The sequence below is a fragment of the Oryzias latipes genome, chromosome 4, assembly GCF_002234675.1.
Source record: "Oryzias latipes chromosome 4, ASM223467v1".
Lineage (NCBI taxonomy): Eukaryota > Metazoa > Chordata > Actinopteri > Beloniformes > Adrianichthyidae > Oryzias > Oryzias latipes.
The window spans coordinates 2,885,002-2,907,668 of record NC_019862.2 but is presented as its reverse complement, the minus strand read 5'-3'; the positions used below and the strand labels follow the sequence as shown (position 1 = coordinate 2,907,668).

Here is a 22,667-nt window from a genome sequence, read left to right as displayed (position 1 = left end):
CACTTTCCTGGCTGGGGAGGAGGCAAAAGGAGCATGAAGGACCGTTTTCCCCCTGAGCTGCAGGGTGATGCTTGCTCACTGGTATGCAGAAGGGATCCAGGAAGCTTGATCTATGATAGCCCTCTATTGAAGCCAGGGGGATGGTGCTCCACCGGGCCATTCAGGCGGCTCGAGATGGAGACCTTGAAGCTCTGAGAGACCTAGCATCTTCTGGTCACCTGTCCCCCCCCATCAGCGACTCTCAGGGAGCGGGCCCTGTGCACCATGCAGCCAGGTGTGGACGTCTGCTCTGCCTGCAGTTCCTAGTCAGTGACCTGGGCATGCCAGCTGATCCTCGAGCCTCAAACGGGGCCACACCAGCGCACGACGCAGCAGCTACCGGAAACATCCAGGAGCTGCAGTGGCTCGTGGACCAAGGAGGCTGCAAGACTCAGGTTAGTCCATCCCCAGAGGTGGGGTGCACAGCAGAGCATGCTTGTGTCATTCTTCCAGCATAAACGGGACGGAGGAGCTCTCTGCAGGCTTCACAGAATAGACCAAAAAGTTCAGAGCTTGAAACCACATCAGATGTTCTTGGTGCTGGTGTTATAATGCAGTGGGCACCTGAATGGACGGGCTTGATCCAGCCAGTCTGCAGTTGTGGTGCTTGGTCATCACATGACTCAGGAATACGCTGTAGTCAGGATGAGCAGCAATTCCAGAGGTTTTTGATTATCGCTGTCACTCATGCTAAATATGATGTGCATCAGTTGTTTGTCCAATGCTGTGATTGAGGATGTTCTTTTTTAAAAGCGGGAAAAAAAATGTCCAAAAAAGAATCATGAGTTTGCGTTTGTAGCACCGTATCTCCTTCACAGTTCTTCAGTGAGCATGTAGAGTTTCTGTCACTGTGGTTTCTGCTGAATGTGCAGAGCAAAACCAACAGCAGCAAAGATCTCCATCACCATGCTAATGACGAGCTTTTTTAAGACTTTTTCTTAGTAACTCTTTCAAAATAAACTACCACTAGACTTTAGTATTTCTGATCTTGGCCTGTATCTTTAATTAGAGCTCCTCTTCTAATCTTGTAATCCTTTTTCATGGGAAAAGTTTTTCTTGAACACTTTCCATGTTGGAATGATCTTTCGCTCTACAGGAAAGGAATTCTGAAGGAATATTAATTCCAAAATTGCCTTAGAAACACCAATGTTTGTTTCAACCTTAGTTGTCCTCAGATGACTGATGTTGATGAAGCTTCTCATTCATCCAGATGTTGTCTTGAAGTTCAGGCGTGGCATCTGGACTTTCCCTGAAACGTTTCATCCAGTGAGACTGATGAAGCCCCGTTGACGAGTTCTTTTTGAACATATCCTTTCAGCATTCGTTTTGTCTTTACCTTCATTATTTCTACAGTCTTGTTTTTGGGGCTGAGAGCAGCAGCTCTCCCTGTTCTGCTGTCTGGATGAGGCTACGCTGCTGCTGTTTGTCAGACTTGTTTGGTTGCAAGTATGATGACGATCAGTGTCATGTCTCGTCGAGTCTCATGTTTTGTCCTGAGTTTTGGTCAATGTCTGTCACTTGAGTTGTCTCGTGTTGCACTTCCTGTTTTATTTTGAAATGCAAACTCTCCTCTCCTTTAAAACTAGTTCAGACACCATGCTGGCTACTTTTCTTTTTTTTTTTAAACTGCGGATATGACGTCATCGATTTCACAAAGTCAATCTAATTAATATGAGTGTTTTGCGATGATTATTTATGAATCCAACGTCTTCTGAAGATAAAAATGTTGATGATTTAAAAAAAAAATATATTTGAATACGTTGTTTTGGTAAAAAATGTTCTGACGCAATGCATTGTGGTCTATATTTCCAATCTAGTGAGGATCGATGTACACTGGTTTTTTGTAGAAACTTCTCGGAAATTTCTAGGGCCCTGGATTTTGGAATTGTAGATCTGGACAGCAGCAGAGACGAGACCCGGGCGCAGAGCAGCGGTGTAAAACGCTCCTCTGAGCCTCCATCAGGGTTAGTGCTGGTGCAAAACCCATGCAGGGAAAGTCAAGCAGGTCCGAGCTTTAGCTTATGTGCTGAAAGACAAATGAAAGGAATGCGTCATAGAAACCTTAAAGTGACAGACAGCAGTTCTCACAAGCAGAATTATGATGTCATGTAGGCTGCTAGAAGTTGAAGCTGGGGTAACTATGGTGCTCTGGGGTTCTGTCCTCTTTTCTCATCTACTTCTACCCTTCCTCTCGTCCATTCTTGATCATTATTCATAATTTAGTTCTCCATGCCTCTGTTTGGTGCAGTGCGATTCATGTATTGTCCCTCTTTCCCTCTCCCCTCCTGGGGAGTGGGAGTGCTTCCAGACTCCAGTTGGCTCATCCGTGCTCCTGTACCTGGCCGAGTACCTCGCCTCTGCTCCTGCTCCTACACCTGGCTATGGATCCTGTCCCCGGCTCGACTCCGCGCCCCTCACTGTCCCCCCCAACTCCTAAATATGGACTTTAAATATGTAGTTGTAGGGTTAGATAAGTTAGATAAGTTAATTCCTCTTTAAGAGTTCTGGGAAATCGCCTGTCCGTCCTGGGGGAGGATCCCTCCTTCATGTGGACACCCCTGAGGTTTCTTCATTTTTTCCGGTTTTTAGGAGTTTTTCCTTACTGCAAAGGAGGGTCTAAGGGCAGGGATGCCAGTATAGCTTAGTCAGTTTGTTAGTTCATTTTAGTATTTTCCTATTGAACTCTTTGTATTCATGATCCTTTTGAGTTCATGTTTTACTTTTTCAATTACCTATACGAAGCCCATCAAAATGACTGGTGTTATGAATTTGGGCTATACAAATAAAATTGAAATCAATTTAATATAAAATGCACTTTTTTTTTTTTTTAACTTGTCCTGTCCAACAGCTAGGCAAACAGATGAGAGCTGAGGGCCTCTTGTGTTGGACATATTTTATTTTAACAAGAGGGGTTATTCATCTTCAGACAAACCAAAGGTATGTCTGAATAAACCCCTTTTGTAATTGAGGCCAAAATTTATTAATTTCAATCATGTTTGAAAATCTTTGGTGTTGGACCGGACGGAAAAGGAAAGAGGGGAAGAAGAGAGAGGGACGTTAGAGAGAGGGGGGGGTAGGAGGGTGATAATAGGAGGGGAAGGGGGGTAAGACCATGAAGCAGCATAGAGCAGACAGGTTTACTGGTTGTTTATCGTTACGGTACGGTTCAAATGTAGTACAAAAAGGGCGGGGCCTGTTCACACACACTCAAATATTATCAACACACCTGCTAGCCGCAAAAATGTCCACATGTCAACATGCACACAAAACAGATAGTGTTCACGAACGCATACCTATGCCTTTAAACCAACTAGTGTGAAATCTTTCATTCATTCAATCATGCAAACTATTAGTGCAAAGGTGAGCTAACACCTGTGCTCAGGTGAGTGTTTATGTTCTTCTAAAATGGATGGTGGAATGTGAAAAGAAGGAGGAGGAGCGCCCAGCCACCCCCACACCCAGAGCCCCGCCACAGCAGCAGCGGCAGCCGGAATTCCCCCAACGCCACACGGGAACAGGCAGGGAACAACCGCCCCCCGGGCGACCAAGACCGCCACCCAGGCCAGGGCCAGCCGGACTGCCGCGAGGCCCCCAGAGCCAGAGAGCAGGGAGGCGCAGAGGGAAAGAGAGCGCCGCCCCAGCCCAGCCAGGAAAGCAGCCCCCCGCCGCGCCGGAAGAGCCCAACGCAGGGCCCCACCGGAGAGGGACGCCCACAGCCCCAGACGAGCACCCCACCACCACCCAGGAGTTCCGGGCATCCCCCCGCCCCGACCCCAGGTACGAGCCAGGACCCCCCAAGGGAGACCCGCTCCGCACTCCAGGCAGCCACCCACCCGGCCCACGGTTGGTCCAGGTAGGAGCAAGGCAGGGGCCCGCCGCCCCCGCCCAGGAGGGGGGAACCCCGGGGAAAAAAGGGCGGCCCACAAGGGATGTTATAAATATGGCCCGACCAGGCTCGGCCATGTTGGAAGTTTGGCGGGGCCCAGCGCCCAGGGGCAAGGACCAGGACCCACCCCCCAGGGACACGAACACCCCCGGCTCAGGTGTAATATGAACCCCCCCACCGTGCGGAGAGAGCACCGCCGGGCCCAGGGAGCCGGCACCCAAGGGACACGGCCGCCATCGCCAAGGGGCCCACACCCCCCACCAGGGAAGGGGTAGGGGACAGATGGACCCAGGTCCCACCTTCCTTGTAAAATGTGTGTGCGTGTATGGGTGTTTGAGAGGGTGTTTGTGTGCATGTGTGTGTGTTTATGTTTGAATGTATATATTGAAGGGGGAGGGGTGTGTGTACTAAGGGGGGTGCAGTTAAAATTGGCGAGTAGGGCACTAAGGGGACATCTCCTGATTACTCACAGTGATGTCCCCTCACCCTCCACACCAAGGGGCCCTAAATGTCTAAGGTGCGGTTAAAATTGGCGGGTAGGGTGCCAGGAGGACATCTGCTGCTTGCTTGCAGTGATGTCCAAGCACCCCCCCTACCAAGGACCCTACATGTCTAAGGTGCAAATAAAACCGAAAGAGGGGGGGCCCACTCCATACGGCAACCATAGGAGGGGGGCCACTCCCAAGTAGCCCCCCCCCAAGGCGCATCGCAGGCTAGACCCCCCACCCCCTCACCCTAATATGAGGTTATATAAGGAAGGGGGTAAGTTGAAAATGCATTGTAAAATGCACTTTTTAGTGAGAAGTGAAGGAATTTAGACTCAAAGGGTCTCCCTCTGTCCCATGCCAGTGTGTTTGGTCTTATCCCGCTCCACAGCCAAAGCCTTTTCCTGAGAATAGAAGCTCTAAACTCTGCATGTGAGTCCAGCCCTGAGTTCTGTCCTGACAGTCAGACGCTGAGTGAAGGTTGACCACAGAATCATTTCCTCTTACTCACTTGATCTGCTGTATCTTCTTGCTGAATCTTTTTTTCACCTCAATTCCTCTTTTTGTGCAGCAAAGTCATTTCTCCATGTTGTTTTCAGGAATTTCTGTTGCAACTTAAAAAAAAGACAACCCCGTGGCATTATGTGCGAGGACTCCTATTGGAGCTCAGACATGTCTGCGTCCTCCTCAGCAGGTGTGTGTAATGTTTCCAGGAGCGGGATGCGGCCGGCGCCACGGCTCTTCACCTGGCGGCTCGATTTGGCCGTGTGGACGTGATCCGGTGGTTGCTCTCAGTGGGAGGAGAAGGAGCCCGTGTGGAGACCCACTGTGGAGCCGTGCCTGCTCATTATGCTGCTGCCAATGGGGATCTAACCTCCTTAAAACTGCTCCTCCAGGGGGCACCGGGGTGAGTTCACTGTCCTGGTTTGGTAGGATTGTACTGTTGCCCATTAGCAACTGGATGGAGAAATAAAACTACTCAAATGTCTATTACCTGGGATTGATCTGAGTTGTATATAAATGCCTAAGATTTATACTTTCTGTAATTTACTGGTGTTCATATATAACTCTTTATCTTGTCAAATTATTATACAGCATTTGGTTATGTGGTTTGAAACTTTGAAACGACTCCATTGAGTTAGAGAGTTGAGTTTTTGCTCGTATATTTTTAACGCCCCTCTTACCCCCTCCCCTCTGACAATTTATTCCCCTAAACAACAATATAATGTGGGAGGGGTTCTCATTCAATCATTATTTACATCACAGTTTTTATACTTGGTAACACAAAGTGCTGTTCACCAAGATAAATAATATAATCCAAGCAAATTAGTTGAAAGATTAGAGCCCCCCCTCAATAGCTACATACAACCCCCCTCCCCCCTTTTTACTGATGGCTTTGGGAAATAGGCTGAGCACAGAAAAAGTGTTTGGTGCAAACGTCAATAGCTGAGGACGCCCCCCCATGCAGACCCCCATGTAGAGCTGCAGCAGCGGAACAAACCAAGAGGTACAGGATTCAGCTGAGGAAGCTTTGGAAATAAAATAATGATCCAAAGTAAAAAATAGTAATAAAAGCAATGAAACACTTCAGCATTAAAATGAGATATTAATGATCCAGAGTAAAGTTAGCATTAAATAAAACAAATATAACAATATTACAATTAGCTAAAAGCCAAATTAAAAAGATGGGCTTTTAAAAACATGTATTCCTGCTTGCATTTTTACATTTTGGCTTTGTTAAAATCTGGTTACCAAGCGTAAAATGAAACGTGAAATATCACATGAACAAAGGGGATGAAAAAGTTGAAGAAGGTAAAAGTATTTATCAAATAGTAATAACCATCAGAGAAATGTGAACCTTTCTTTCCCATGTGGTCTGATATTTTTCTCAAATATTTATTGAAATCCTTACAGATTTTAGGAGCAAACATGTTTCTTTGACTTTGTGAGCCTCTTTTAGCGAGACTGCCTTCTTGGAGGGAAAAGCCTCTTTGTGGTTCCCTGCAGTTCTTCACACAGACCAACAGACGGCGTTTCACCTGAAGGACTGGCTGCTTTGATAAGTCTCATTAGTGGGACTTTTCCCCAGACTTTGATTGGAAATGCCGCAGAGACATCAGGAGCAGGGCTGTGCAGACTGTTATGAGTTGCTCCTTGTCTCAGCAGCAGACAGACCTGCTGTCACGTAAAACAGGAGCTCCCTTGGTTCTGCAGTTACATGATCATTTGGTCACAGGTTCAAATCCCAGCCCAGCCAACAGAGTCCACATTCTCCTGAACTGTAACAGTAATGTACGGTGAACCACTCTTGACCAGTGGGTCTGCATAATGGAAAGTGGAGGTACATCTTTTTTTTCAGAGTATGATGAGGAACTTTCAATTGGTTTTAGTTTTTTGGGCAGTTCAAAGGCTGACAGTCTAAAACATGATGCTGCTGCTCTCTGGACACAGGACACTGGACCATCAGACCAGGACTGGTGCCACCCCTCTGTACCTGGCCTGTCAGGAAGGGCACCTTCATGTAGTGGAGTGTCTCATCAAAGAATTTGGTGCTGATGTCCACCTGAGAGCCCGCGATGGGATGACCTGTTTGCACGCCGCTGCTCACATGGGTCACCAGGCTGTGGTGGAGTGGCTGGTCAGTGCAGAGGCACAGATTTATGCACGCTCTGCATAAATGGCTTCCCTCATGCTGGCTTCCTGTACTCTCCTGACAGGCGACCTGCACTGATGTCGGCTTGTCTTGCCAGGACGGAGAAGGAGCAACTGCGTTGCACTTTGCTGCCAGCAGGGGGCACTGCTGCATTTTGGACAAGCTGCTGTGCATGGGTTCAAAGGTCATGGAGGACTACTGGGGGGGCACCCCTCTTCATGATGCTGCAGAGAATGGAGAGCTGGAGGTTGACTTTTTATCTTCAAAAACCTTTCATGAAATGTTGTTCTGGGACACATTCTGTCTTCCTCTCATCCTCGTCTTCCTCTCTGACCTCTCAGTGCTGTAAAGTCCTGCTCGTCAACGGAGCTAACCCTGCAGATAAAGACATCGACGGGTTCACAGCAGCAGACCTGGCAGAGTACAACGGACACTCCAAATGTGCCAGATATCTGCGTGGCATTGAGAGAACCGTAAGCCCTCTTGTGCACGTTTCCTCTGCGTGTCCTGTCCTTCCTGACTCCTCACCGGCTGTTTGCCTCCATGGAAAACTCAAAACACAGACGAGGAGCGTCAACAGCAAACATCTGGAGGGTCTGGGAAACTCGGTGACTCATTTTCTGGATTTGTTGCGTATGTTCTGGTCAGTTCAAGCCTGCAGCTTTGTTGAGCTGCTTACTTCCACTCAGCCTGATTGCACCGCTCTCAAAGTGAAACAGAGGATGAAGGCTCCTGTGGTTAATAAGGCGTCACTCCTGGTGATGGCGTGAGTTGTGGAGGAGATGCTTCCCTCTCAGTTTTCCACAGAGGACTCTCTGAGATTAGCTTCTTTGTGTAGGAATCCCGGAGCTCCTTAAAGCGATGAATATTTTAGCTGTAACACCTTAACAAGAGAGGAGATCTGTGGTTTGTTTTTTTCCCAAATAGATGCATATTTGCATTACAATCAGCAGCAGAGTTTCAGCTTTTGGGGTTGATGGTAGTTTCTCCGCTTGGCTGAAGCATTCAGCGTCACTCCTGCTCTGCTCTCCACCTGGGATGTGGACCAATCACAGCTGTGGGCCCACACTGGCATGAATAAGTCAGCAGGGAAGGGCAGCGCTCATCTACGAAGAGCTGCTGATGGTGAAGCAGTGAGGCGTGGCTCCGCACCTTCAGAAATGATCCGCCCAACAATGGAGCTAATTAGTGCAGGGGCCGCTGCGGCGTCAGACCTGGCCAAGGCCGCCACCAGCTAAAGGCCTATCAGTTACCCCCCCCTGCAGCTCGGGTGGAGGGACGAGGCGCTGAGCCTGTTATGGGATCCTCAGGCTTGAGTTTCAGCATTTTCACTGTTGTGATGCCTGGAACCAGCAACCCTACCCCTCTGAGGACTGGGAGAGCAGGATGTCATGGCTTCAAACATGTTTGATTGTGCGTGTGTCATGTTCTTTCTTCCAGTAAGTGGAAGTGCAACGGCTGTCGCCTCTGAAATATGTGCAGCGTTGGTGGTTAATGCACAAGCGTGTCGTGTTACTCATCAAAGTCCTCACCTGTACAGTCAAAGCAGAATTGAATCCTTCTAATTTCTGCGTAACAGACGTGTCTTAATTACATTTCTGCGGGTGGTTCGTGTTTGTGTGGTGCGGTGCAGGTCACAGGTTGTCGTGTCGGTCAGATCATCTCATTTCCAAGCGGTTGGGCTGAGCGGACTCGGATGGCCTCTGCCCGAGGGGTCACTCACCGAGAGGTCATACGGGACCAGGCTGTCAACCCTCATCTCACAGCGCAGCAGAGGCTGCAGCCAGACAAACATCAGCTTCCTCACACACACTCGGAACACGTTCAGAGGGCAGACGGCAGGGCCGCAGGTCAGGGGGGGGGGCCAAACCTGCTGCAAAGAGGGGCAGATTTGGTAAGATGAAAGCGTGAAGTTCAATCAATAGACCTGCATTCTTTAAACCCTTGTAATAAAGTTCAATAATAAATATTAATGACTTAATAACAAAATACATAAATAACAAATAGAAACGAACCATTTAATATAAATTCTATTGCATTTTTTTTGCAATGGGATACCTCAAACCCTAACTCTCACCCATTTACAACGGCCAGAATGTAATTTAGCGAGTCACAATCAGGAACTGGTACACACAGATCTTAGAAAGTGCTGGGGGCTGCATATGATTCTATTTTGTGGCAGGAGCCTGCGGGCCGATGGAGATTTGAACGTGGGCCGCATTTAGCCCCATGGCTGGACTTTGGACGTGCCTGCTGCGGGTAGAAAAGTCCGAATGTCTGATTTAAGGAAACGATGTACAGATGTTTGAATGCTGGAAAACACAAAACCATAACAAGCCGGAGTTTTACACTCTATAGGGGTTGAATAAATGTTAAAGAAACAACAGACCTGATTATTTGTCTAGATTCTTGCAAAACTGAAGCAGAAATCATTTTTTCAATGAGGAACACGGTTATAACGGTTTACAAGTGGGGCAGAATCCCAGAAAATGTGTTGGAGCTCAGTGTTGTTTTTTTGGACATTGTCATGACTGTAAGATTGTCGATTGCTGCAGATTGTTAGAGCAGCGTTTGAAAAGGAGGAACCCTGTCTGAGCTTTGTGTGCCAGAACAGAAGAAACAAATCTTCTGGGTTCTAATGGTTTCAATAACAAACAAGAGTCTTCAGGGTAGTGTGTTAATGTTGAATAAGACCTTGTTAGACAATAAAGGAGGTCCTGCTTTGTTTTGTTTTCTCATCTTTATTCTGATTCGCTTGTCCAATTAAATTACAGTATGTATTCTGGTCAAAAGTATTTGCCATCAGAGGAAAACACGGCTGGAGACAGAACAGTCTGGGGGCACAATCACGTCTTTACATTGGATCTGGTGGGTGTAAAGAGGGAAATGAGGATCTAAAAACTACACTTGTATTTACACAACAAAAGTTCTTCAATGGTCAGAATGTACTGAAAGAAAGCTGGTTTTAAAGCCTGAAAGGTGGCTGTTCTCAGGTCCTGCAGGTCTTATTTACTTTCTTTATCCACTTTTAGGTAATAACTTTAAAGATTGATGTGTTTTCACGTGTTACTTCGGTTTCCTGTCGAACTCTTTATTTGCCGGATGATTCATCGGTCAGCAGCAGAGGCTAACATCTATTCAGGAAGCTGAGATCATCAGTCAGAGGTGTCTCTTCCGAGATCCCGTTGGAACAAAGCATTCGTGGATAAAGTGTCTATTTTCCAGTCTTCCATTGATACTTCCTTTATGCTGCGACACGACCATTAGTTTGTCCGTGCATTAGTGACATTACCGGCCATCCTATCCTTTCAATGAATTATTAAAAGCTTCTCCATTCTGAGTTTATACTTTATCACCCAGCAGCCTCACAGCCAGTGGTAGAGATGCTCTAGGTGGAGTTCAACCCCAGGTAGATCAGGTAGGGGCTCATTCTCGGTCTTGGAGGACCTGGATACACCGTGGGAGTGTCGGTCAAGTCGTGTTGCGGTGGGAGTTGAAGGTGAGACGTTCCAGGCCGATCCCTATCTGTGCTATCGGATGCCGCCAACTGCTGTTGGTTGTTCGAGCTTGTTTTGTGTGAGCGTGTCCTGCCTTTTCTCTAAATCGGTTTCAAACTAAGGATTCTTGCAAGACATTAAAAAGTTCTGCTGAAGTAACAGTAGCTGGCAAAGGTTTTTGCAAAGTTGGAACTACTTTCTATCCAGTGATTGCCTCTTACGGTCAGGGGTGACTAAGACACATGGCTGTGTCTCGTTGTTGACTCTTGTAGAGTTTTCCTTTTCCGAGTGTCACGTCTGAAACGGTGTAGGCAAAACTGTGGTTGTCAGACGTTGGGCTTGCAGGAAAGCTGAGCGTCACGTGAGTGAACTTGGATTTACTCCACAGCCTTCGCCCCCTGTGGGGAGCCTTTCTTGTGGAGGCAGGTTATTTTTGTGATCGACTCCAGAGAGAAGGATCAGCAGGCATGTTTGAAAGTGCACACTCTGTTCTGTAATGCCCTCTCAGGACTCAAGCCGGGTGGGACCAGAGGTTGGTGCCGCTGTCTGCGGGCCAAAGGGACAGCAGTGAAGGATTGTTCTTAAACTCTTGACTGTTAATCTGCAGCGATTGAGCTCTTCAGCGCGGGACGAGTGGCTCCAAGCCAAAGCCAGGGTTAGAGTATCAGTCACTGCGAGCCCACTGGTGCTGATGAAAACCAAATGCTCTCCTGCCAGTGAGTCTGATGCAGCACACTGCAGCTTTCAGGACATTGAACTGTTGTGAGAAGGGTCACATCGGAGCCAGATCCTTTTCCCAGCTCTCTTCTTGTTTATCTGTTTGTGGATTGCACAACTTCTGGGAAGTTTCTTGCTCCGCCTGAGCAGTGTTACGGCATAGTTCATGTTGCTCCACATCAAAGTGCTGTGTGAGAGAAAATAGCATGGACCACCTCATGGACATAAAGCACAACTGCATACAGCAGCATATTAAGTCCGGCTTTGATGTTTTTAGTTACTAATCATGTCCCTAGAGAGCTGAATTTGATATGGAGTGCATTAGGACGACGCTCATTCATTAAACGGAGCCTAAACGTTTCCATATATCCTGCATCCTCTGGAGCTGCTGCCACCATTCGAGCGTGCTCGCTGCCTCCTGCACTTCTGCTGCTTCGTTGAGCCGTGGAGGACGTCTTCAGGCCTTTGAATGCTCTATATGAGCTAAAGAATTGACTTGTGGCATTTGGAGGTCTAAAGTCTGGGGGGAAAAAGCAAATCTGAGCTTATTTTTTACAATTCCAACCCTGCTTTCACTATTCTTCCATTTCCATCCATCCATACTTCTTTAAACACGTTTACACATATTATCGTATACTGTTATCATTTTGTAATTGATTAGTTTGATCTTTTTTTTAGAGTTGCAGTCAGCCTTTTGCTTTCGTTTTACTTTGCATTTGGATTTTTCTTCATTTTTTAAGCTTCTGAATCTCAAAGGTTCAGTTAGTAAATCAGAAGCAGGGTTTACTTGTTTGTATGATCTTCTGTAAGTCTTTAAAAATGGTACTTCACCTGATTAAACCTTACCTGAGTGGAGTTGAGCTGTAGCTCTCACCTGTAGCATCCCTTATATTTGATGCTTCATTTTGACCATTTATTCCACATGGTTTGTTACCAGAAACAGTCAAATAAAAGGGGTTTTCATTTTAATAATATTTTTATTTTATAACCTGTGTAAAAAAATAATTTCCTTTTGCTTTGTTCCTGTGAGTTAACTCATCCAAATAGTAAATCAGACATGACCTTCATACTGATAATCAGTGCTGGAGTCATTCTTTTTACTTTGGTTTTAGTGGCTAATTTGATGAGACGTCTTATCTCTACTTGAGTGATACTAAACGGGAGTGGAGCCAAGCTTTTCTCTATACCTCTGGTACAGATGGAGGAATGAACTCGTCGTTCCTGACTCCTTTAGAAGCAGGAGGACGATCGAGATGACCCTCGACTCTGCAGCCGATGGGATTCTGTTGAAGCTGCTCATCAGATATTTCCAATATGTCTGCTTTCGTGATACACGGGGTTTCTTTGTTCTGACAATCCAGCAAATACTTCCCAGAAAAACCATCATCCCACCTATTTTCAGATCCTATTTTGGTCAAGTCCTTTTGTTGTTAAAAAAAAGAAAAAAGAAAATGGATGGCCTTAAATGAGGAAGTATGTCAGCTGAAGATGGCGATCCAAGAAAAGGACCAGACAAGGAGGTCTTCACAACAGAGTGGATAACCTGGAACTATTCACTAGAATGAATGACTTGGTCATAACTGGTTTGGAGCCTAGGCCAGGACTGGAACGGGTGAAAAAGACGAAGAAGATCCCCTTTAATAGTAAAGATGTTTAGTTGGACAGCAGAAATGAGGCAGCCTGTCACACGACTCCCCAGAGACCAAACTACTTTCTAACAAAAGGTGTGAGATTCTCTAATTCTAAACACTAAGCTGAACAAACAAAGAAATCAAGAGGCTCAGGGGCTGATGTAAATAAACACCTCATGAGAAAGATCACACAAACCCCAGACGGTGGACAAAGAACCGTAAAGTGAGGATTAAACCAAATGGACTTCAGAACGGGCCAAACAGTACTTTAAGGGAAAACAACAGACTTGGATCAATATAAATGCAACGTGATGCAATGGCTTGTTTTAATGGTTTATAAGACTGAGCGGTTAATCGATTAAATTGATTCATTTGTTTTGTTGTTTTAGATGATTTATTTTTGGGAAAATCGCGATTTTATCTTCCCAGCTCTCTGCTCTCTGGGGCTTTCGTTTCTTGGAGTAAAGTCAGTCCGCCAGTTTCTCGCAAAGCGCAGATGTGAAAACAGCAGCAAGCAAAGGAGGAGCTACTTCTGAGAGACTGAGGAAAAAAACACTAGCGCATAATCACTAATCACCTCCATGTAGGTTTATTTTAAACTGATGAAGCAGCAAAACATGTGAGAATTTTTACCAGAATCCAGAAATAACTGGAGGATAAACGTTGGACTTCCAGCAGCAACAGAACGTTTAATGAAATGATTTGGAGACTTAGAGACAGTGATGTCGTTGCACACTGATGCTACGATGCTAAATGCTACGATGCTTAATGCCAGCTAAATACCAGCTCAGTGGCCTTGTGGTAGAGTGTCTGCTCTGTGACTGGAAGGTTATGACTTTAAATCCAGGCCGAATCCTACCAAAGACTCTAAAAATGGGTCCCAATGCTTCCCTGCTTGACACTCGGCATAAAAGGGTTGGATTGGGGGGTAAATCCCAATGAGTTCTATCGCTAGAGGAGACATCACGTGGTTCCTCATGGGACGAGAGCACCGCCATCTTGGTGAGGTCAAGTCACTGCTGCAGTGCATGCATGTGATCACAGTTTTTGCAAAATGCCAGTTCATTGTGCGGGTTTCAACTGCCAAAATCTGAGATTTTATACAAGCTGTAAAAATATCTGCTGCATTGATCTGCAGACATTTTTACAGCTTTGTGTTGGAGCCAATTTCCAGAGGAAATTTTCAAATAAAAAAATGTTTGTTAAATATATTCCATCATTTGTAACTTTTGTTGAAGAACATAAAAGCAGGGAGAAAAAAATAATTAAAATCAAACATCGAATTTGGAATGAAAACTATGTGATATTTTATTTTAGGCCATATCACCCAGCTCTAATAAATTGGTTTATTTTTATTGTTTTTGATGCTCATTTGGCTTTAATAAATAAATAGAACAAGCAAAATTAAAACGTTCAGCCTCCCAAAGGAATATGAGCAAGAAGACGTGGATCCTGACAGATTTCTGTGTGAGAACCTAAACTATTCAGCAGACGACATCGAGGAACTGACTGAAGATTTAGTCAATACATAGAAGTCCCAACAGGAACCTCAGTAAAATAATGATGACATTACATATGATGTCATAGCAGTTCATGAATCTGACGGTTGATGGAGTGTGTAACTATTAAGATAGAAAAGGAAGATAATAAAAAAAAGTCCTCTAGGATCACATTTGATCCCATTTAACAGGAGAAATGTCTGATTTTATCCTAAACTTGATAATCTTTTGACTTTTACATAGATTTGTTTGGAGTCACATAAATCTGTGGAGTTTATGAATAACATCTTCACTTGCAGTTTGCTTCCTCCTTTTGTTACTAAATGAAATGAGATACCAAGGGAAAGTGCCTCTGTTATTGGTAATATTTTTGGTAATATAACAGATTTAGAAAATGAAAAGTGCTTTATTACACATTAGACATCATCACAACCGTCTTTGTCATTCTAAATTTGAGCAAATTAAAGTCAGATAAAACAGATACCCATAAAACCAGAACAGTTGAAGCTTTAAAAGCTCAACTAATACATCAGGACTGGAACAAGGTTTATGCTGAAGGCACAAATAATTCTTACAAGGCTTTTTCCTTTTGTATCCTGTGATTAATGTCCTTCAGTGAGGAAAATAACAGTTAATAAAAAACATGGATCATAGAAGGGCTGGAAAAATACAAATCTGATGAAGCAAGTCACCCATCTGGGTCTCTGTAAACATTTACATTCTGTCAAAAATGACATTATTTAGATGTATTCTTGTATATTGCCAACATACAAAAAACATTCACTCATGCAGTGAGCAACAATAGCATTAACCCTTGTGCTATCCTAGGCACTTTAACATTGGGAGTTGGGTCATCTAGACCCACTAGACAGTGCTCTGAACCTTTTTTTTCAATGATTTGTGATCTTCACTGGTGTCCATGGATTACATGAAATCTTTCCACTTTTATCCACCTTTGTCATGGTAGGGAGAACACGTCAATGGAAGGGTGGGGTCATCTAAGACAGCACAAGGGTTAATATAGCAATAATAATCCTCCACATGGTTCAGGTGAGACTGACACAGAAACAAGCGACTCAGATACATTCAGGCTCTGCAGGATCCTGTGATGCTGATTCCTCACATGTGCAGGTTTGGCAATAGTTTGTGTTTTTCTCTTCATTCTCTTCATTTTTCTCTTTTTTGTCTTCATCGCTAATCAAAATCACAAAAAAAGCCCTGGTTTCAGCCGGCACCCTTTTAACAGTAACGGATTGGCACCGGTACCGAATAAAACCCAAACAGTACCCATCCCTGAACATGGATCACTTTTAACCCTTGTGCTATCCTATGACCCCTCCCTTACATTGACGTGTTCTCCCTACCATGTCAAAGGTGGAAAAAGGAGAAGAGGATTTCATGTAATCCATGGACACCAGTGAAGATCACAAATCATTGAAGAAAAACAGGTTCAGCGCACTGTCTAGTGGGTCTAGATGACCCAACTCCCAATGTTAAAGTGCCTATAGCACAAGTGTTATGACAATACAAATCTGTTACCAAAGGCTGACCTGACACAAAATGTTCACTACAGAGTCTGCTGCCATCTGTAGGCCAACACACCTGTCAGTCTGATCAGAGAAGCAGTTTTATTTACCTGCATTCACTTCCATGACTGTTGTTAGTGGAACCGGTTGTCACATCGTGTCAGACTTAGCATCATGAAGAACTCTTACACTGATTTTGAGCTGTTCATGTTTGCAATACTGTTTTGAAATGTGACATTGAATAAGTGAATTAAAAAATAGATATCGGGAAAACTTTAGTTTCTGCTAAAGGAAGAGTTAAGATGCAGAAACGGCCCGGTATATGTTTAAAAAAAATCCTTCTATAAAAAAAACCCTGTTCAAAATGTGAATTTTCCATCCAAATATAAGTGGAAAATGACAGCAGATGTTGCATTTACTCACTGAGGTGATGTACAGGTAAACGGCAGAATGAAGGTCAATCTTCATCGTTATCTCCCACTGCAGACCTCCTCAGAGAGACGCATCGAGAGAGACGCTCCAGAGGAGGTGGAGGCCAAGCCTTCTGTGCCACATAGTGAGGAAGACTACTACTGCAGCCTGAGTAAGGCCAGCAGGGACACACTCATGGACAGTTTAAAGGTCGGAAGATAGTTGGTGTTGTTTTTTTTGTTTTTGTTTCTTAGTATAATAACTGAGTTGAAAAATCCTTTTGTCCAAATCAGAAACCTGAGTGTGAGGAGTCTCCACAGGAAAGGTACCCCCAGCTTTCTCCATCTTCATCCTCACCTGCTCAGCTCGGGAGGCGTGCAGTCCGAAGAATCAAGGAAGTTCAAGCAGTAACATCTGGTGGGGCACAGTACGATGTTAATTACAAAAGGCCAGATTTGTAAATCTGGATGTTTTCCACCTTTGAATGCTGTTGCAGTTATTAAAGGTTTCCATCAGTACAAGACAGCCAGGGGCAAACAGGGCGTTTCTGCTGACGAAGCCCAGTTTCCAAACACAGACGTCCTGGCTGAAAAGAAACTGCTCGGTGACATGAAGTCCATCAAGTCTCTGAAAGACTCCGGGATGTCAGGAGTCTTCACGGGACAAGCTGTGCGTCTGCAACTCCAGCTGCACTTTGTTTGTGCTGCAGTTGCTTAGATAACAAAGCAGATAACTTGGACCTGTCTGCAGAACAAGATGGTGGTTCTACCAACGGAGGAGGCCAACCTGTCAGACATTGACTATCTGGTGCCCACGCACGACGAGAGGGGCCTTCCCATCGCTGAGTGGAAGAGGCAGGTCATGGTGAGGCAGCTGCAGGCCAGGCTACTGGATGAGGAAGACCAAAGGAGGAAGGTACCGTTTTAGCACATGGTACAGTTGAAGATCGGCTTTGAATCATGCTCATCTGTTGAGACAAATCTATGAGGACATCTTTGAAAATGTGCTTTTCTTCTGATCAGATAGGATATAAATGAGGCCAAATTCAAGAATCAGCTACTTCTGATATTTCATGTGTTTGGATTGGAAACAAGTCAGTCAGTTGACTGTAGGGAACACACTAAATTACCATATTTTTCCATCAATGTATTTATTGATATTCCATCAGTTTTAAATAAACCAAAGGTCCAACCATCGTCATTTTGGAACCCAAATTTCTCCCCACAAAATTTTCAAATATTTATCCAGCTTCAGAGTAAAGCAGCCACAGTGACATTCAAACAGTGTTGTGCTGAATGTGTGCTGCATGTGATCCAACCACACTACCAAACAAGGATGTGTCATGGAGCGAGAAGGAAAGCAAAGGGTGTAAGAAGGTAAAAATGAGTAGGACTCATTTCAGTTTACTGACGTATCAGAATTTACAATCCAGAAAACTTCAAATATAAACAAACAGCAACCTTTTCCATAAAATGAGGTCAGATATTCCAACAGCAACAAACAAAGCAGAAGCTAACTTCTGAGGAAGGGATTAAGTTTCCCTATAATGTTGCTACACTATCTGACATGTAGAAACAGAACAGAATTTTGAAAGAAATCCAACAAAAGAAATCCAAATTAGGTACATTTTTACTGAATAAAGTACTTACTTTAAAATAAAATAAAAAATACAGGAACTCCACACCATTTGTACAAGTAGCAGAAAATATCTAGGGACCAAAAGATAACAGATTCATCAGACGAGGGGGAGTACTTTGCCCATCTCATTCAAGACATTTCCAATCTAAAATAGAAAAGGATGATGGAATGAAACTCAAACACAGTGATCCGTAGACAGCATCAAACTCCACCTTTATCCACCCCGACAAAAGGGACACATTCTCTTTTTGAAGCTGTAGTCCTCAAATCCAGGAACCCCGCCTTATTTACTGCTGATTACCTGGATCAGGTGTGTTTAGTCAATAAGGAGCTTCAATGACAGGTTGGATGGAAAACATGAAGGACCCTTGAGGCCTGGATTTGGGGAGTCCTGCTGTACTGGATCATCTTCAGTGACCTGACACACTAAAGGTTTTTGTGAAGTTATTTAAAAATGCGATTCTGTCAGTATGCATTTTTATTAGTAGTAGATGTGTTGGATCATTGGATCATGCCTTGTGGTTGTGTAGGGTTCTGTGCTTCCAGTGTGAATTGAATCTTAGCAGATTAAATAAGAAGAGCGCCAATTTTCTGACGTCTTAAGGCGTTTCCAAGTGTGCAAAAGGTTTGGACGTGTTTGGAATAATTCAGATGTTTTAGAGGTTTTGAATGGAGTTAAATTTCTCTTTTACTGTGTAAGTACACATGTTGAAGCAGTGCTGCATGTTTGTCCATGAAAAGGATGGCGAGTCTTTTTCTCTGCCTGCTGATTGGTCCCTCTTTTACAGGAAAATGGGAACAGATATGTCAAAGTCAGCTGGAGGTACTCCCAAGCCCACAATGCCATCCTGGGTCCGTTTGGTGAGCTGCTGACAGAGGATGACCTCATCTACCTGGAAGAGCAGATTGCCAACGTCTCCATGCAGAGGAACTGTGAAGGCTATGAGCTGGAGCTGGCTCGGCTGGCAGAGGAGCTCAGGCACATCCTGCCGGCCCCTATCGTCAATATCACCGTCAACACGCAGTTCAGGAACTTCAAGAGTCAGGTTCCCCTGCCTGTGTGGTGTGGCCGGATCTCTGGTATCGTGAAGAGCATGTCGCTGCTCATGACCAACCTGACAGACCAGCCCTACTGCAAGATGCCCAACACCGAGCTCATAACGGTGTTCTCTCAGGCGCCAGACAGACAGTTTTCCACCAGAGTGCGCAGGGAGAGCATTGAGGAGGAAATCCAGCAATTTGGAGTGTCTGTGAGGACTCTAAAGTCAAACTTTGAATTGCAGAACTCATCCGTGTTAGAATATGCAGAGGAACGTGAGGGAGCAGAGTCAGACGATCTCTCCAAAGGGTTCAAGACGGTCTCAGAACCGAACCAGCACAGTGACTCAGGCATCAGCTGTGATGACAGCGTTGTAGATGTTCAGGAAACCACCAGCCTCAGGAAGGAGCGGATTGTTGTTCTGTTTTTAGGCCACTGGAAGAAATCTGCCTACGCGGTGACACTGAAGAGCAGGGATGCAGAGGAGACGAAGATGAGCACAGGAAACCCGGAGATGGCCGACGACTCTTCCTCTGGTCGTGTGGACGGCACAGACAGCCGCGCCCAGTCCAAGATGATGAACAGTACCCTGGGACACTTCTTTAAGCAGAGGAGTGCTGTCAACAAGATGATGGGAAACTGGAGGAAAATGATCTCTAGTGTGCCATCCAGGCAGATCCGCAGGTGAGTCCATGCAGATACTGAGCTGTAAACAACTTCTGCAAAGCTCAAGCCATTAAATTAACTTCTGCTGTTTTTTGAAAAATGGTGTCAAATGGAATCACCCTTGTAATCTCCTAAGAATGGTCATGGGTCGGTGGAACATGGCGGTTTTCTAATTTTGGAATTTCGCGCTCAAAGGTGATCACTTCACCGGGTTTGATACTGTAACTGAACCGCCCCCGGCCGAGGATCAGTGGTGAGTCGGCCTTCAGTCTCACAGACTTACCTTTTAGTATATATCGGGCAGGGGTGGGCAGCTACGGGTCTGAAGGGCCGTTGAGTCTGCATGATCTCCAGATATCTGTGCCCTACTCATTGCTGATGACCTGGATCAGGTGTATCCAGTCAGTTAGAAGGAGGCAAAGCAGGGTATGTTGGAAAGCAAGCAGGGATGCAGCCCTCGTTGCCTGCTCCTGTTTAAAGGGACCAGATAAAAACCAAGAAATGGAAAGCTGTGCTCTGAACCGACGGTCACACCAGCCTCGACAAAACACATCCAAATGGCCACTTCCGATGTAAACTATGTAAACGAGTGTTAATGTGCCTTTGGGGCTTCTGCGTTGTAAACTCTCACGTTAACGTTTCACTAAGTACGTTTCTCTGACCGTTTTCAGGCTACATACAAAATGCACAGTCATAGAACAAACATTGACCCAGGTTAACCCAGGTTGAACTTTGACCAATCAGGGACTCCGATTTTAATGGTGTCCCTTTTTATTCACGGAAGTGCCAATCGTTTGAAAATTTAGCATGTAGGAGAAATTAAGAATTGCGTTTTGTCCCCGACTGGACTTCTATGACACCAAGTCTTTCATATGTTGGAATAAAGCTGTGGAAGAAAAAACCTGGAGCGAGATTTGCACCATTTTGACATTTCGCAACAAGCCTCTTCCAACTGTAGGTAGCAGACATGTGCTACTAGGGTGTTTTTCTGTTTAGTCATTGATTCATTTACTTTTGTTGTAGTTGTTGTTTTTCAATTTTTAATTGTTTTTTGTTCCTGAACAGTTGTTTGTTTTTGTTCTTGGTGTGAACTTCATTAGTTATTTCTGTATTTTGAAAAATTTGTAATGTTTTTTTACAGTTTACATGTTTTGCAGACCGCATGTTTTTTACACTTTTGCAGCTGTATTTATTTAATATTTATTTCTTTATTTAATAAGAATCTCATTTTTGATAATAATTTTTCATAATAATTTTAGTAATATTTTTAATTATCTAATATAAATGTAATTTGTGATGTCCTTTATTGATGTTATATTATATAGATTATTTCTGAATGTCGTGTTGCTGCCACAGATAAATGAAATTTCCCCATTGTGGGATTAATAAAGTCATCTATCTATCTATCTATCTAGTAAACAGAAGAAGAAGCCCCTCCCTGCTTCCCCAGTGTGAATACCATGGGTGTGTTTAAGAACATGCGTGTAGTGTGTTCTTGAACACGTGTCACATGGGAATTTAGCTTGAGATTTATTTCCAAAACCTGACGATAATCCAGCTTTTGCCTGAGAGAAACACAGGATTTTCTTTTTTTAGGCTTTTTGAACGTTGGAAGTTTTGACAGCTTCGCCATTTCTTCAAGCCGCAAGAGGAAGCACGGGCGTAAGGAGTTTCAGGAGGCAAACCTGAACGTAGAAGCAAAGTTTAATATAAATAAATGTAACTAATGTGGAAGAAGCTGTAGAAACAAAGCAACAGACATGTAGAAAGTCCTGGGAACTAAGCTCCTTAAATAGTAAAATAATAACTCAAGTGCAGGCAGCTGTGTCGTCTCCATGGAAACCTACACCTCACAAGCCCCAAAAGAGGATGCAGCCTTTTCCTGGTGGGAAAACAGAGGAGTCCACCAGAGAATTGTGGGAGTACCTGTGGAGGTTGGGTAGCACTACTTTTGGAGCACAAAGCTCTCTCATAATGCAGCATCTTCAGATTTTTCTTGTAATGTCGTCCCCCTGACAGAGGGCTCCACCCAGAAGATGCACAGCCAACTGACACAAAAACAACATGGAGAACCAAAACGAAAGAGACCAAAAGGAATCCAAACATTTGTAATGTGTCTAATGTTGTAGTGTTTGTTGTCCACAGGCTCCACCGGCAGAAAGTGGTCTTCTCCCCGGAGCAGTTCTTACCTCGTCTGGAAGGCGTGCCTGTGGACTACGACAGCCTGACTCTGGATCTTTTCATGCTTGGCTACTTCCACATCCTGGAGTTGGACCTGCCGGTAGATGAGCGCAAAATGAGGCACCTGCTGTGTTTTGAAGTTTTCGATCGGGTGGGCAAGTTTCCCTGGGAGACAGTGAGGGACTTCCATAAGGCTGTCATTCAGGACATCGAGGCAGCGAACCGCGAGTGGAAGGATGGCTTTGAGGACATTAAAGCAAAGTTCTTTGAAAACTCTGCGGGTCAATCTAAATGCAGCGAAGAACCGGCCAAGCAAAGCCTCCCGGAGGTCCGACGGGTTCCTAAAGTCATCGTTCAGACACCTACGCCTGACGAGAACGCGCTCCATGGTGGAACTGACCTTTCCAGTTTCAGCAACGATGAAATTTGTCAATATATTGATCGGAGCTTTGCTTTTTGGAAAGAGAAAGAGGCAGAAATTTTCGATTTTGAATAGTCACCTTTTTTGTGTACATGAAAGTTGTGGGGATTTTGGACTTGATATCAATCTTCGGTACTTTTTAGAGCTTAATTTGAGTTGTGCCCACTTCAACAGCTGTGCTGTGTGTTGGCATCAAAGGTTGACCACATGCGTCACCTGGTTTACTTTGCTTTTCTCATATTTTCTGATTTTTTTTTATTTTAATAAATACAATTTTGTATAATTGAATTCGATCTGTTTATACATTAAAAGAACATTTCAGAAGTTTCAGAAATTGTTTCCTAATTATTATTTGCAAAACATCCTTTTATTCTTTTA

General features: G+C 44.5%; 1 protein-coding gene across 1 annotated transcript; it reads left to right on the top strand.

Annotated features, from left to right (window-relative positions):
- Positions 1–6,083: 6,083 nt before the first annotated feature.
- On the top strand, positions 6,084–22,619 carry espnl (espin like). Its single transcript, XM_011473702.3, has 9 exons — positions 6,084–7,048; positions 7,128–7,310; positions 7,405–7,536; positions 16,420–16,554; positions 16,638–16,761; positions 16,841–17,013; positions 17,095–17,259; positions 18,771–19,705; positions 21,833–22,619. Exons 1-9 carry the CDS (start codon positions 6,836–6,838, stop codon positions 22,362–22,364), a joined length of 2,592 nt encoding a protein of 863 aa, XP_011472004.1. The 5' UTR covers positions 6,084–6,835; the 3' UTR covers positions 22,365–22,619.
- Positions 22,620–22,667: the final 48 nt, after the last annotated feature.

Excerpts from the sequence above, each read along its gene's own strand:
- espnl (XM_011473702.3), top strand. The coding sequence starts at position 6,836 with ATGATGCTGCTGCTCTCTGGACACAGGACACTGGACCATCAGACCAGG. Across the intron at positions 7,311-7,404 it reads CAGAGAATGGAGAGCTGGAG|TGCTGTAAAGTCCTGCTCGT; the intron begins GTTGACTTTTTA and ends CTGACCTCTCAG. Across the intron at positions 16,762-16,840 it reads AGTTCAAGCAGTAACATCTG|TTATTAAAGGTTTCCATCAG; the intron begins GTGGGGCACAGT and ends ATGCTGTTGCAG.